Source organism: Salvelinus alpinus, chromosome 5, assembly GCF_045679555.1.
Source record: "Salvelinus alpinus chromosome 5, SLU_Salpinus.1, whole genome shotgun sequence".
Lineage (NCBI taxonomy): Eukaryota > Metazoa > Chordata > Actinopteri > Salmoniformes > Salmonidae > Salvelinus > Salvelinus alpinus.
Window position 1 is genome coordinate 779556 of NC_092090.1, and position 14531 is coordinate 794086.

Here is a 14531-nt window from a genome sequence, read left to right on the forward strand (position 1 = left end):
GCATTGGGAACTAGTTTTAGACCAGAGGAAAGAGTGCCTCCTACTGGCCCTCCAACACCACTTCCAGCAGCATCTGGTCTCCCATCCAGGGACTGACCAGGACCAACCCTGCTTAGCTTCAGAAGCAAGACCAGCAGTGGGAAGCAGGGTGGTAGGCTGCTGTCTAACACAGTGGGATGCAGGGTGGTAGGCAGGGTGGTAGGCTGCTGTCTAACACAGTGGGATGCAGGGTGGTAGGCTGCTGGTTAACACAGTGGGATGCAGGGTGGTAGGCTGCTGTCTAACACAGTGGGATGCAGGGTGGTAGGCTGCTGTCTAACACAGTGGGATGCAGGGTGGTAGGCTGCTGTCTAACACAGTGGGATGCAGGGTGGTAGGCTGCTGTCTAACACAGTGGGATGCAGGGTGGTAGGCTGCTGTCTAACACAGTGGGATGCAGGGTGGTAGGCTGCTGGTTAACACAGTGGGATGCAGGGTGGTAGGCTGAGTTATAAACTGTCTAACACAGTGGGATGCAGGGTGGTAGGCTGCTGTCTAACACAGTGGGATGCAGGGTGGTAGGCTGCTGGTTAACACAGTGGGATGCAGGGTGGTAGGCTGCTGTCTAACACAGTGGGATGCAGGGTGGTAGGCTGCTGTCTAACACAGTGGGATGCAGGGTGGTAGGCTGCTGTCTAACACAGTGGGATGCAGGGTGGTAGGCTGCTGTCTAACACAGTGGGATGCAGGGTGGTAGGCTGCTGTCTAACACAGTGGGATGCAGGGTGGTAGGCTGCTGTCTAACACAGTGGGATGCAGGGTGGTAGGCTGCTGTCTAACACAGTGGGATGCAGGGTGGTAGGCTGCTGTCTAACACAGTGGGATGCAGGGTGGTAGACTGCTGTCTAACACAGTGGGATGCAGGGTGGTAGGCTGCTGTCTAACACAGTGGGATGCAGGGTGGTAGGCTGCTGGCTAACACAGTGGGATGCAGGGTGGTAGGCTGCTGTCTAACACAGTGGGATGCAGGGTGGTAGGCTGCTGGCTAACACAGTGGGATGCAGGGTGGTAGGCTGCTGTCTAACACAGTGGGATGCAGGGTGGTAGGCTGCTGGTTAACACAGTGGGATGCAGGGTGGTAGGCTGCTGTCTAACACAGTGGGATGCAGGGTGGTAGGCTGCTGGTTAACACAGTGGGATGCAGGGTGGTAGGCTGCTGGTTAACACAGTGGGATGCAGGGTGGTAGGCTGCTGGTTAACACAGTGGGATGCAGGGTGGTAGGCAGGGTGGTAGGCTGCTGTCTAACACAGTGGGATGCAGGGTGGTAGACTGCTGTCTAACACAGTGGGATGCAGGGTGGTAGGCTGCTGTCTAACACAGTGGGATGCAGGGTGGTAGACTGCTGGTTAACACAGTGGGATAGAGGGTGGTAGGCTGCTGGTTAACACAGTGGGATGCAGGGTGGTAGGCAGGGTGGTAGGCTGCTGGTTAACACAGTGGGATGCAGGGTGGTAGGCAGGGTGGTAGGCTGCTGGTTAACACAGTGGGATGCAGGGTGGTAGGCTGCTGTCTAACACAGTGGGATGCAGGGTGGTAGGCTGCTGGTTAACACAGTGGGATGCAGGGTGGTAGGCTGCTGGTTAACACAGTGGGATGCAGGGTGGTAGGCAGGGTGGTAGGCTGCTGTCTAACACAGTGGGATGCAGGGTGGTAGGCTGCTACCTAACACAGTGGGATGCAGGGTGGTAGACTGCTGTCTAACACAGTGGGATGCAGGGTGGTAGGCTGCTGTCTAACACGGTGGGATGCAGGGTGGTAGGCTGCTGTCTAACACAGTGGGATGCAGGGTGGTAGGCTGCTGTCTAACACAGTGGGATGCAGGGTGGTAGGCTGCTGCCTAACACAGTGGGATGCAGGGTGGTAGGCTGCTGTCTAACACAGTGGGATGCAGGGTGGTAGGCTGCTGTCTAACACAGTGGGATGCAGGGTGGTAGGCTGCTGTCTAACACAGTGGGATGCAGGGTGGTAGGCTGCTGTCTAACACAGTGGGATGCAGGGTGGTAGGCTGCTGTCTAACACAGTGGGATGCAGGGTGGTAGGCTGCTGTCTAACACAGTGGGATGCAGGGTGGTAGGCTGCTGGTTAACACAGTGGGATGCAGGGTGGTAGGCTGCTGTCTAACACAGTGGGATGCAGGGTGGTAGGCTCCTGTCTAACACAGTGGGATGCAGGGTGGTAGACTGCTGGTTAACACAGTGGGATGCAGGGTGGTAGGCTGCTGTCTAACACAGTGGGATGCAGGGTGGTAGACTGCTGTCTAACACAGTGGGATGCAGGGTGGTAGGCTGCTGTCTAACACAGTGGGATGCAGGGTGGTAGGGCAGGGTGGTAGGCTGCTGGTTAACACAGTGGGATGCAGGGTGGTAGGGCAGGGTGGTAGGCTGCTGGTTAACACAGTGGGATGCAGGGTGGTAGGGCAGGGTGGTAGGCTGCTGTCTAACACAGTGGGATGCAGGGTGGTAGGCTGCTGTCTAACAGCAGAGGACAGTGTTTTCTATGTAGGTGAAAGGGAATACTGTTTGGGTCCACATCGACCCTACAGCTCCATATTGTGATAGAAGAGCCATATAGAGACAGTTGTAGTACGGACTGAAAGGTAGAGTCCTCCAACGTTACCCCTTTAGAATTAGAGAGTTGAGCCAGGGTTCAGGGGTCGTTGTCAAGGACAACCTACGCAGAGGAACCTCTCCTAGCATTCCCCTACAAACACCATTCAATACCCTACTTGATTACCATGGCAACGCTCAACGCCACAGCGAGAGCGAGAGCGAGAGCGAGAGAGAGAGGAAGAGGAAGAGAGAGAGCGAAGAGGAAATTCATCAAAACAAACCATGAAAAGGTGAAAAAGAACCAAGCAGATAAGATGGCAGAATGTAGAGGGGTGGGGAGCTGGTCCTCCTTTACAAAGCTGACAGAATGTAGAGGGGTGTGGAGCTGGTCCTCCTTTACAAAGCTGACAGAATGTAGAGGGGTGTGGAGCTGGTCCTCCTTTACAAAGCTGACAGAATGTAGAGGGGTGGGGAGCTGGTCCTCCTTTACAAAGCTGACAGAATGTAGAGGGGTGGGGAGCTGGTCCTCCTTTACAAAGCTGACAGAATGTAGAGGGGTGGGGAGCTGGTCCTCCTTTACAAAGCTGACAGAATGTAGAGGGGGGGGGAGCTGGTCCTCCTTTACAAAGCTGACAGAATGTAGAGGGGTGGGGGCTGGTCCTCCTTTACAAAGCTAACAGAATGTAGAGGGGTGGGGAGCTGGTCCTCCTTTACAAAGCTGACAGAATGTAGAGGGGTGGGGAGCTGGTCCTCCTTTACAAAGCTGACAGAATGTAGAGGGGTGGGGAGCTGGTCCTCCTTTACAAAGCTGACAGAATGTAGAGGGGTAGGGAGCTGGTCCTCCTTTACAAAGCTGACAGAATGTAGAGGGGTGGGGAGCTGGTCCTCCTTTACAAAGCTGACAGAATGTAGAGGGGTGGGGAGCTGGTCCTCCTTTACAAAGCTGACAGAATGTAGAGGGGTGGGGAGCTGGTCCTCCTTTACAAAGCTGACAGAATGTAGAGGGGTGGGGAGCTGGTCCTCCTTTACAAAGCTGACAGAATGCAGAGGGGTGGGGAGCTGGTCCTCATTTACAAAGCTGCCAGAATGTAGAGGGGTGGGGAGCTGGTCCTCCTTTACAAAGCTGACAGAATGCAGAGGGGTGGGGAGCTGGTCCTCCTTTACAAAGCTGCCAGAATGTAGAGGGGTGGGGAGCTGGTCCTCCTTTACAAAGCTGCCAGAATGTAGAGGGGTGGGGAGCTGGTCCTCCTTTACAAAGCTGCCAGAATGTAGAGGGGTGGGGAGCTGGTCCGCCTTTACAAAGCTGACAGAATGTAGAGGGGTGGGGAGCTGGTCCTCCTTTACAAAGCTGACAGAATGTAGAGGGGTGGGGAGCTGGTCCTCCTTTACAAAGCTGACAGAATGCAGAGGGGTGGGGAGCTGGTCCTCCTTTACAAAGCTGCCAGAATGTAGAGGGGTGGGGAGCTGGTCCTCCTTTACAAAGCTGACAGAATGTAGAGGGGTGGGGAGCTGGTCCTCCTTTACACAGCTGACAGAATGTAGAGGGGTGTGGAGCTGGTCCTCCTTTACAAAGCTGACAGAATGTAGAGGGGTGGGGAGCTGGTCCTCCTTTACAAAGCTGACAGAATGTAGAGGGGTGGGGAGCTGGTCCTCCTTTACAAAGCTGACAGAATGTAGAGGGGTGTGGAGCTGGTCCTCCTTTACAAAGCTAACAGAATGTAGAGGGGTGGGGAGCTGGTCCTCCTTTACAAAGCTGACAGAATGTAGAGGGGTGGGGAGCTGGTCCTCCTTTACAAAGCTGACAGAATGTAGAGGGGTGGGGAGCTGGTCCTCCTTTACAAAGCTGACAGAATGTAGAGGGGTGGGGAGCTGGTCCTCCTTTACAAAGCTGACAGAATGTAGAGGGGTGGGGAGCTGGTCCTCCTTTACAAAGCTGACAGAATGTAGAGGGGTGGGGAGCTGGTCCTCCTTTACAAAGCTGACAGAATGTAGAGGGGTGTGGAGCTGGTCCTCCTTTACAAAGCTGACAGAATGTAGAGGGGTGGGGAGCTGGTCCTCCTTTACAAAGCTGACAGAATGTAGAGGGGTGGGGAGCTGGTCCTGACAGACCCAAACTACCAGTACCCCACAAGACATACCACCAGCGGTCTCTTCACAGTCCCCAAGTCCAGAACAGACTATGGGTGATGCACAGTACTACATAGAGCCATGACTACATGGAACTCTATTCCACATCAGGTAACTGATGCAGCAGTAGAATCAGATTTAAAAAACAGATAAAAATACACCTTATTGAACAGCAGGGACTGTGAAGAGACACAAACATAGGCACAGACACAAGGATTATTTAAGGGCACGCACTTAGTATGTTGTGAAATCTGTTATGAATGTATTTTAAATGGCAGGAACTAATGGGGACCCATAATAAACCCCAGAAAGAGTAGCTGCTGCCTTGGCAGGAACTAATGGGGATCCATAATAAACCCCAGGAAGAGTAGCTGCTGCCTTGGCAGGAACTAATGGGGATCCATAATAAACCCCAGGAAGAGTAGCTGCTGCCTTGACAGGAACTAATGGGTATCCATAATAAACCCCAGGAAGTGTAGCTGCTGCCTTGGCAGGAACTAATGGGGATCCATAATAAACCCCAGGAAGAGTAGCTGCTGCCTTGACAGGAACTAATGGGGATCCATAATAAACCCCAGGAAGAGTAGCTGCTGCCTTGGCAGGAACTAATGGGGATCCATAATAAACCCCAGGAAGAGTAGCTGCTGCCTTGACAGGAACTAATGGGGATCCATAATAAACCCCAGGAAGAGTAGCTGCTGCCTTGGCAGGAACTAATGGGGATCCATAATAAACCCCAGGAAGAGTAGCTGCTGCCTTGGCAGGAACTAATGGGGGTCCATAATAAACCCCAGGAAGAGTAGCTGCTGCCTTGGCAGGAACTAATGGGGATCCATAATAAATACAGATGTGTGTGGTAACATACTCCTCCATCAAATCCTCTCCATTGATGTAGCGGAGGCTCTTGAGGAAGGACAGGGAGCCCAGCGTCTGAGAGTGTCTGATTCTCACGTAGCCCGTCACTGTCTGAATCAATCCCATGAAACTCTCCAGTTCAGAAACGATGTTCTCTAGAGGAGGAGAGGAGACAGAGGAAGGAGTTAGGATCGTAGCCCGTCACTGTCTGGATCAATCCCATGAAACTCTCCAGTTCAGACACGATGTTCTCTAGAGGAGGAGAAGAGACAGAGGAGGAGTTAGGATCGTAGCCCGTCACTGTTCTCTAGAGGAGGAGAGGAGAGGAGGAGTTAGGATCGTTGCCTGTCACTGTTCTCTAGAGGAGGAGAGGAGGAGTTAGGATCGTTGCCTGTCACTGTTCTCTGGAGGAGGAGAGGAGAGGAGGAGTTAGGATCGTAGCCTGTCACTGTTCTCTAGAGGAGGAGAGGAGGAGTTAGGATCGTTGCCTGTCACTGTTCTCTGGAGGAGGAGAGGAGGAGTTAGGATCGTAGCCTGTCACTGTTCTCTAGAGGAGGAGAGGAGGAGTTAGGATCGTAGCCTGTCACTGTTCTCTAGAGGAGGAGAGGCGGAGTTAGGATCGTAGCCTGTCACTGTTCTCTAGAGGAGGAGAGGAGGAGTTAGGATCGTAGCCTGTCACTGTTCTCTAGAGGAGGAGAGGAGGAGTTAGGATCGTAGCCTGTCACTGTTCTCTAGAGGAGGAGAGGAGGAGTTAGGATCGTTGCCTGTCACTGTTCTCTTGAGGAGGAGAGGAGGAGTTAGGATCGTTGCCTGTCACTGTTCTCTAGAGGAGGAGAGGAGACAGAGGGAGGAGTTAGGATCGTTGCCTGTCACTGTTCTCTAGAGGAGGAGAGGAGACAAAGACAGGAGTTAGGATCGTTGCCTGTCACTGTTCTCTAGAGGAGACAGAGGAGGAGTTAGGATCGTTGCCTGTCACTGTTCTCTAGAGGAGGAGAGGAGACAAAGACAGGAGTTAGGATCGTTGCCTGTCACTGTTCTCTAGAGGAGACAGAGGAGGAGTTAGGATCGTTGCCTGTCACTGTTCTCTAGAGGAGGAGAGGAGACAAAGACAGGAGTTAGGATCGTTGCCTGTCACTGTTCTCTAGAGGAGACAGAGGAGGAGTTAGGATCGCTGCCTGTCACTGTTCTCTAGAGGAGACAGAGGAGTTAGGATCGTTGCCTGTCACTGTTCTCTAGAGGAGGAGAGGAGACAAAGACAGGAGTTAGGATCGTTGCCTGTCACTGTTCTCTAGAGGAGCCAGAGGAAGGAGTTAGGATCATTGCCTGTCACTGTTCTCTAGAGGAGACAGAGGAAGGAGTTAGGATCGTTGCCTGTCACTGTTCTCTAGAGGAGGAGAGGAGACAAAGACAGGAGTTAGGATCGTTGCCTGTCACTGTTCTCTAGAGGAGCCAGAGGAAGGAGTTAGGATCGTTGCCTGTCACTGTTCTCTAGAGGAGACAGAGGAAGGAGTTAGGATCGTTGCCTGTCACTGTTCTCTAGAGGAGGAGAGGAGACAAAGACAGGAGTTAGGATCGTTGCCTGTCACTGTTCTCTAGAGGAGCCAGAGGAAGGAGTTAGGATCGTTGCCTGTCACTGTTCTCTAGAGGAGGAGAGGAGACAGAGGAAGGAGTTAGGATCGTTGCCTGTCACTGTTCTCTAGAGGAGGAGAGGAGACAGGAGTTAGGATCGTTGCCTGTCACTGTTCTCTAGAGGAGGAGAGGAGACAGAGGAGGAGTTAGGATCGTTGCCTGTCACTGTTCTCTAGAGGGGAAATAAATCATTCTCTCTACTATTATTCTGACATTTCACATTCTAAAAATAAAGTGGTGAACCTAACGGACCTAAGACAGGGTATTTTTACTAGGATCAAATGACAGGAATTGTGAAAACTGTGTTTAAATGTATTTGGCTAAGGTGTATGTAAAATACCCTACTATAACAGGTAGTGATATATAATATACCCTACTATAACAGGTAGTGCTATATAATATACCCTACTATAACAGGTAGTGCTATATATAATATACCCTACTATAACAGGTAGTGCTATATATAATATACCCTACTATAACAGGTAGTGCTATATATAATATACCCTACTATAACAGGTAGTGCTATATATAATATACCCTACTATAACAGGTAGTGATATATAATATACCCTACTATAACAGGTAGTGCTATATATAATATATAATATACCCTACTATAACAGGTAGTGCTATATATATATAATATACCCTACTATAACAGGTAGTGCTATATATATATATAATATAACAGGTAGTGCTATAATAATAATATACCCTACTATAACAGGTAGTGCTATAATAATAATATACCCTACTATAACAGGTAGTGCTATATATAATAATATACCCTACTATAACAGGTAGTGCTATATAATATACCCTACTATAACAAGTAGTGCTATATATAATATATAATATACCCTACTATAACAGGTAGTGATATATAATATACCCTACTATAACAGGTAGTGCTATATATAATATATAATATACCCTACTATAACAGGTAGTGTTATATAATAATATACCCTACTATAACAGGTAGTGCTATATATAATAATATACCCTACTATAACAGGTAGTGCTATATATAATATATAATATACCATACTATAACAGGTAGTGCTATATATAATATATAATATACCCTACTATAACAGGTAGTGCTATATATAATATACCCTACTATAACAGGTAGTGCTATATATAATATACCCTACTATAACAGGTAGTGATATATATATAATATACCCTACTATAACAGGTAGTGCTATATATAATATATAATATACCCTACTATAACAGGTAGTGCTATATATAATATATAATATACCCTACTATAACAGGTAGTGCTATATATATATATATAATATAACCTACTATAACAGGTAGTGCTATATATATATATATATAATATAACCTACTATAACAGGTAGTGCTATATATAATAATATACCCTACTATAACAGGTAGTGCTATATATAATATACCCTACTATAACAGGTAGTGCTATATAATATACCCTACTATAACAGGTAGTGCTATGTAATATACCCTACTATAACAGGTAGTGCTATATATAATAATATACCCTACTATAACAGGTAGTGCTATATAATATACACTACAATAACAGGTAGTGCTATATAATATACCCTACAATAACAGGTAGTGATATATAATATACCCTACAATAACAGGTAGTGCTATGTAATATACCCTACAATAACAGGTAGTGCTATATATAATATACCCTACTATAACAGGTAGTGCTATGTAATATACCCTACTATAACAGGTAGTGCTATATATAATATACCCTATTATAACAGGTAGTGCTATATATAATAATATACCCTATTATAACAGGTAGTGCTATATATAATAATATACCCTACTATAACAGGTAGTGCTATATATAATAATACACACGACTATAACAGGTAGTGCTATATATAATAATATACCCTACTATAACAGGTAGTGCTATATATAATAATATACCCTACTATAACAGGTAGTGCTATATATAATAATATACCCTACTATAACAGGTAATGCTATATATAATATACCCTACTATAACAGGTAGTGCTATATAATAATATACCCTACTATAACAGGTAGTGCTATGTAATATACCCTACTATAACAGGTAGTGCTATATATAATATACCCTATTATAACAGGTAGTGCTATATATAATAATATACCCTATTATAACAGGTAGTGCTATATATAATAATATACCCTACTATAACAGGTAGTGCTATATATAATAATACACACGACTATAACAGGTAGTGCTATATATAATAATATACCCTACTATAACAGGTAGTGCTATATATAATAATATACCCTACAATAACAGGTAGTGCTATATATAATAATATACCCTACTATAACAGGTAGTGCTATATATAATAATATACCCTACTATAACAGGTAATGCTATATATAATATACCCTACTATAACAGGTAGTGCTATATATAATATACCCTACTATAACAGGTAGTGCTATATATAATATACCCTACTATAACAGGTAGTACTATATATAATATACCCTACTATAACAGGTAGTGCTATATAATATACCCTACTATAACAGGTAGTGCTATATATATAGATATATATATATATATATATATAGATATATATATATATATATATATATAGATATATATATATAATATACCCTACTATAACAGGTAGTACTATATATAATATACCCTACTATAACAGGTAGTGCTATATATAATATACCCTACTATAACAGGTAGTGCTATATAATATACCCTACTATAACAGGTAATGCTATATATAATATACCCTACTATAACAGGTAGTGCTATATATAATATACCCTACTATAACAGGTAGTGCTATATATATAATATACCCTACTATAACAGGTAGTGCTATATATATATATATATAATATACCCTACTATAACAGGTAGTGCTATATATATATATATATAATATACCCTACAATAACAGGTAGTGCTATATATAATATACCCTACAATAACAGGTAGTGCTATATATAATATACCCTACTATAACAGGTAGTGCTATATATAATATACCCTACTATAACAGGTAGTGCTATATATAATATACCCTACTATAACAGGTAGTGCTATATATAAAATATACCCTACTATAACAGGTAGTGCTATATATAATAATATACCCTACTATAACAGGTAGTGCTATATATAATAATATACCCTACTATAACAGGTAGTGCTATATATATAATAATATACCCTACTTAACAGGTAGTGCTATATATATAATAATATACCCTACTATAACAGGTAGTGCTATATATATAATAATATACCCTACTATAACAGGTAGTGCTATATATATAATAATATACCCTACTATAACAGGTAGTGCTATATATATAATAATATACCCTACTATAACAGGTAGTGCTATATATAATAATATACCCTACTATAACAGGTAGTGCTATATATAATAATATACCCTACTATAACAGGTAGTGCTATATATAATAATATACCCTACTATAACAGGTAGTGCTATATATAATAATATACCCTACTATAACAGGTAGTGCTATATATAATAATATACCCTACTATAACAGGTAGTGCTATATATAAAATAATATACCCTACTATAACAGGTAGTGCTATATATAATAATATACCCTACTATAACAGGTAGTGCTATATATAATACTATACCCTACTATAACAGGTAGTGCTATAATAATAATATACCCTACTATAACAGGTAGTGCTATATATAATATACCCTACTATAACAGGTAGTGCTATATAATATACCCTACAATAACAGGTAGTGCTATATAATATACCCTACTATAACAGGTAGTGCTATATATAATATACCCTACAATAACAGGTAGTGCTATATAATATACCCTACAATAACAGGTAGTGCTATATAATATACCCTACTATAACAGGTAGTGCTATATAATATACCCTACTATAACAGGTAGTGCTATATATAATATACCCTACTATAACAGGTAGTGCTATATAATATACCCTACTATAACAGGTAGTGCTATATAATATACCCTACTATAACAGGTAGTGCTATATATAATATACCCTACTATAACAGGTAGTGCTATATATAATATACCCTACTATAACAGGTAGTGCTATATATAATATAATATACCCTACTATAACAGGTAGTGCTATATATAATATACCCTACTATAACAGGTAGTGCTATATATAATATACCCTACAATAACAGGTAGAGCTATATATAATATACCCTACTATAACAGGTAGTGCTATATATAATATACCCTACAATAACAGGTAGTGCTATATATAATATACCCTACTATAACAGGTAGTGCTATATAATATACCCTACAATAACAGGTAGTGCTATATATAATATACCCTACTATAACAGGTAGTGCTATATATAATATACCCTACAATAACAGGTAGAGCTATATATAATATACCCTACAATAACAGGTAGTGCTATATATAATATACCCTACTATAACAGGTAGTGCTATATAATATACCCTACAATAACAGGTAGTGCTATATATAATATACCCTACTATAACAGGTAGTGCTATATATAATATACCCTACAATAACAGGTAGTGCTATATAATATACCCTACAATAACAGGTAGTGCTATATATAATATACCCTACAATAACAGGTAGTGCTATATAATATACCCTACTATAACAGGTAGTGCTATATAATATACCCTACTATAACAGGTAGTGCTATATATAATATACCCTACTATAACAGGTAGTGCTATATATAATATACCCTACTATAACAGGTAGTGCTATATATAATATACCCTACAATAACAGGTAGTGCTATATATAATATACCCTACAATAACAGGTAGTGCTATATATAATATACCCTACTATACCAGGTAGTGCTATATATAATATACCCTACTATAACAGGTAGTGCTATATATAATATAATATACCCTACTATAACAGGTAGTGCTATATATAATATACCCTACTATAACAGGTAGTGCTATATATAATATACCCTACAATAACAGGTAGAGCTATATATAATATACCCTACTATAACAGGTAGTGCTATATATAATATACCCTACAATAACAGGTAGTGCTATATACAATATACCCTACTATAACAGGTAGTGCTATATAATATACCCTACAATAACAGGTAGTGCTATATATAATATACCCTACTATAACAGGTAGTGCTATATATAATATACCCTACAATAACAGGTAGTGCTATATAATATACCCTACAATAACAGGTAGTGCTATATATAATATACCCTACAATAACAGGTAGTGCTATATATAATATAATATACCCTACTATAACAGGTAGTGCTATATATAATATACCCTACTATAACAGGTAGTGCTATATATAATATACCCTACAATAACAGGTAGAGCTATATATAATATACCCTACTATAACAGGTAGTGCTATATATAATATACCCTACAATAACAGGTAGTGCTATATATAATATACCCTACTATAACAGGTAGTGCTATATAATATACCCTACAATAACAGGTAGTGCTATATATAATATACCCTACTATAACAGGTAGTGCTATATATAATATACCCTACAATAACAGGTAGAGCTATATATAATATACCCTACTATAACAGGTAGTGCTATATATAATATACCCTACAATAACAGGTAGTGCTATATATAATATACCCTACAATAACAGGTAGTGCTATATAATATACCCTACAATAACAGGTAGTGCTATATATAATATACCCTACTATAACAGGTAGTGCTATATATAATATACCCTACAATAACAGGTAGTGCTATATAATATACCCTACAATAACAGGTAGTGCTATATATAATATACCCTACAATAACAGGTAGTGCTATATAATATACCCTACTATAACAGGTAGTGCTATATAATATACCCTACTATAACAGGTAGTGCTATATATAATATACCCTACTATAACAGGTAGTGCTATATATAATATACCCTACTATAACAGGTAGTGCTATATATAATATACCCTACAATAACAGGTAGTGCTATATATAATATACCCTACAATAACAGGTAGTGCTATATATAATATACCCTACTATACCAGGTAGTGCTATATATAATATACCCTACTATAACAGGTAGTGCTATATATAATATACCCTACTATAACAGGTAGTGCTATATATAATATACCCTACTATAACAGGTAGTGCTATATATAATATACCCTACAATAACAGGTAGAGCTATATATAATATACCGTACTATAACAGGTAGTGCTATATATAATATACCCTACAATAACAGGTAGTGCTATATATAATATACCCTACTATAACAGGTAGTGCTATATAATATACCCTACAATAACAGGTAGTGCTATATATAATATACCCTACTATAACAGGTAGTGCTATATATAATATACCCTACAATAACAGGTAGTGCTATATATAATATACCCTACAATAACAGGTAGTGCTATATAATATACCCTACAATAACAGGTAGTGCTATATAATATACCCTACTATAACAGGTAGTGCTATATATAATATACCCTACTATAACAGGTAGTGCTATATATAATATACCCTACTATAACAGGTAGTGCTATATATAATATACCCTACTATAACAGGTAGTGCTATATATAATATACCCTACAATAACAGGTAGTGCTATATATAATATACCCTACAATACCAGGTAGTGCTATATATAATATACCCTACTATACCAGGTAGTGCTATATATAATATAATATACCCTACTATAACAGGTAGTGCTATATATAATATACCCTACTATAACAGGTAGTGCTATATATAATATACCCTACTATAACAGGTAGTGCTATATATAATATACCCTACAATAACAGGTAGTGCTATTTATAATATACCCTACTATAACAGGTAGTGCTATATAATATACCCTACAATAACAGGTAGTGCTATATATAATATACCCTACTATAACAGGTAGTGCTATATATAATATACCCTACTATAACAGGTAGCGCTATATATAATATACCCTACTATAACAGGTAGCGCTATATATAATATACCCTACTATAACAGGTAGCGCTATATATAATATACCCTACTATAACAGGTAGTGCTATATATAATATACCCTACTATAACAGGTAGTGCTATATATAATATACCCTACTATAACAGGTAGTGCTATATATAATATACCCTACTATAACAGGTAGTGCTATATAATATACCCTACTATAACAGGTAGTGCTATATAATATACCCTACTATAACAGGTAGTGCTATATATAATATACCCTGCTATAAC

At 41.0% G+C, this 14531-nt stretch overlaps 1 protein-coding gene across 1 annotated transcript in view; it reads right to left on the minus strand.

Moving 5' to 3' along the window:
- LOC139575134 (insulin-like growth factor 1 receptor) overlaps positions 1-14531 on the minus strand; it is an 81807-nt gene that overhangs the window by 49892 nt on the left and 17384 nt on the right. The window contains exon 4 of the mRNA XM_071400137.1: positions 5582-5726. Coding sequence (XP_071256238.1) covers positions 5582-5726 — 145 coding nt within the window. The remainder of the gene's footprint in view (positions 1-5581; positions 5727-14531) is intronic.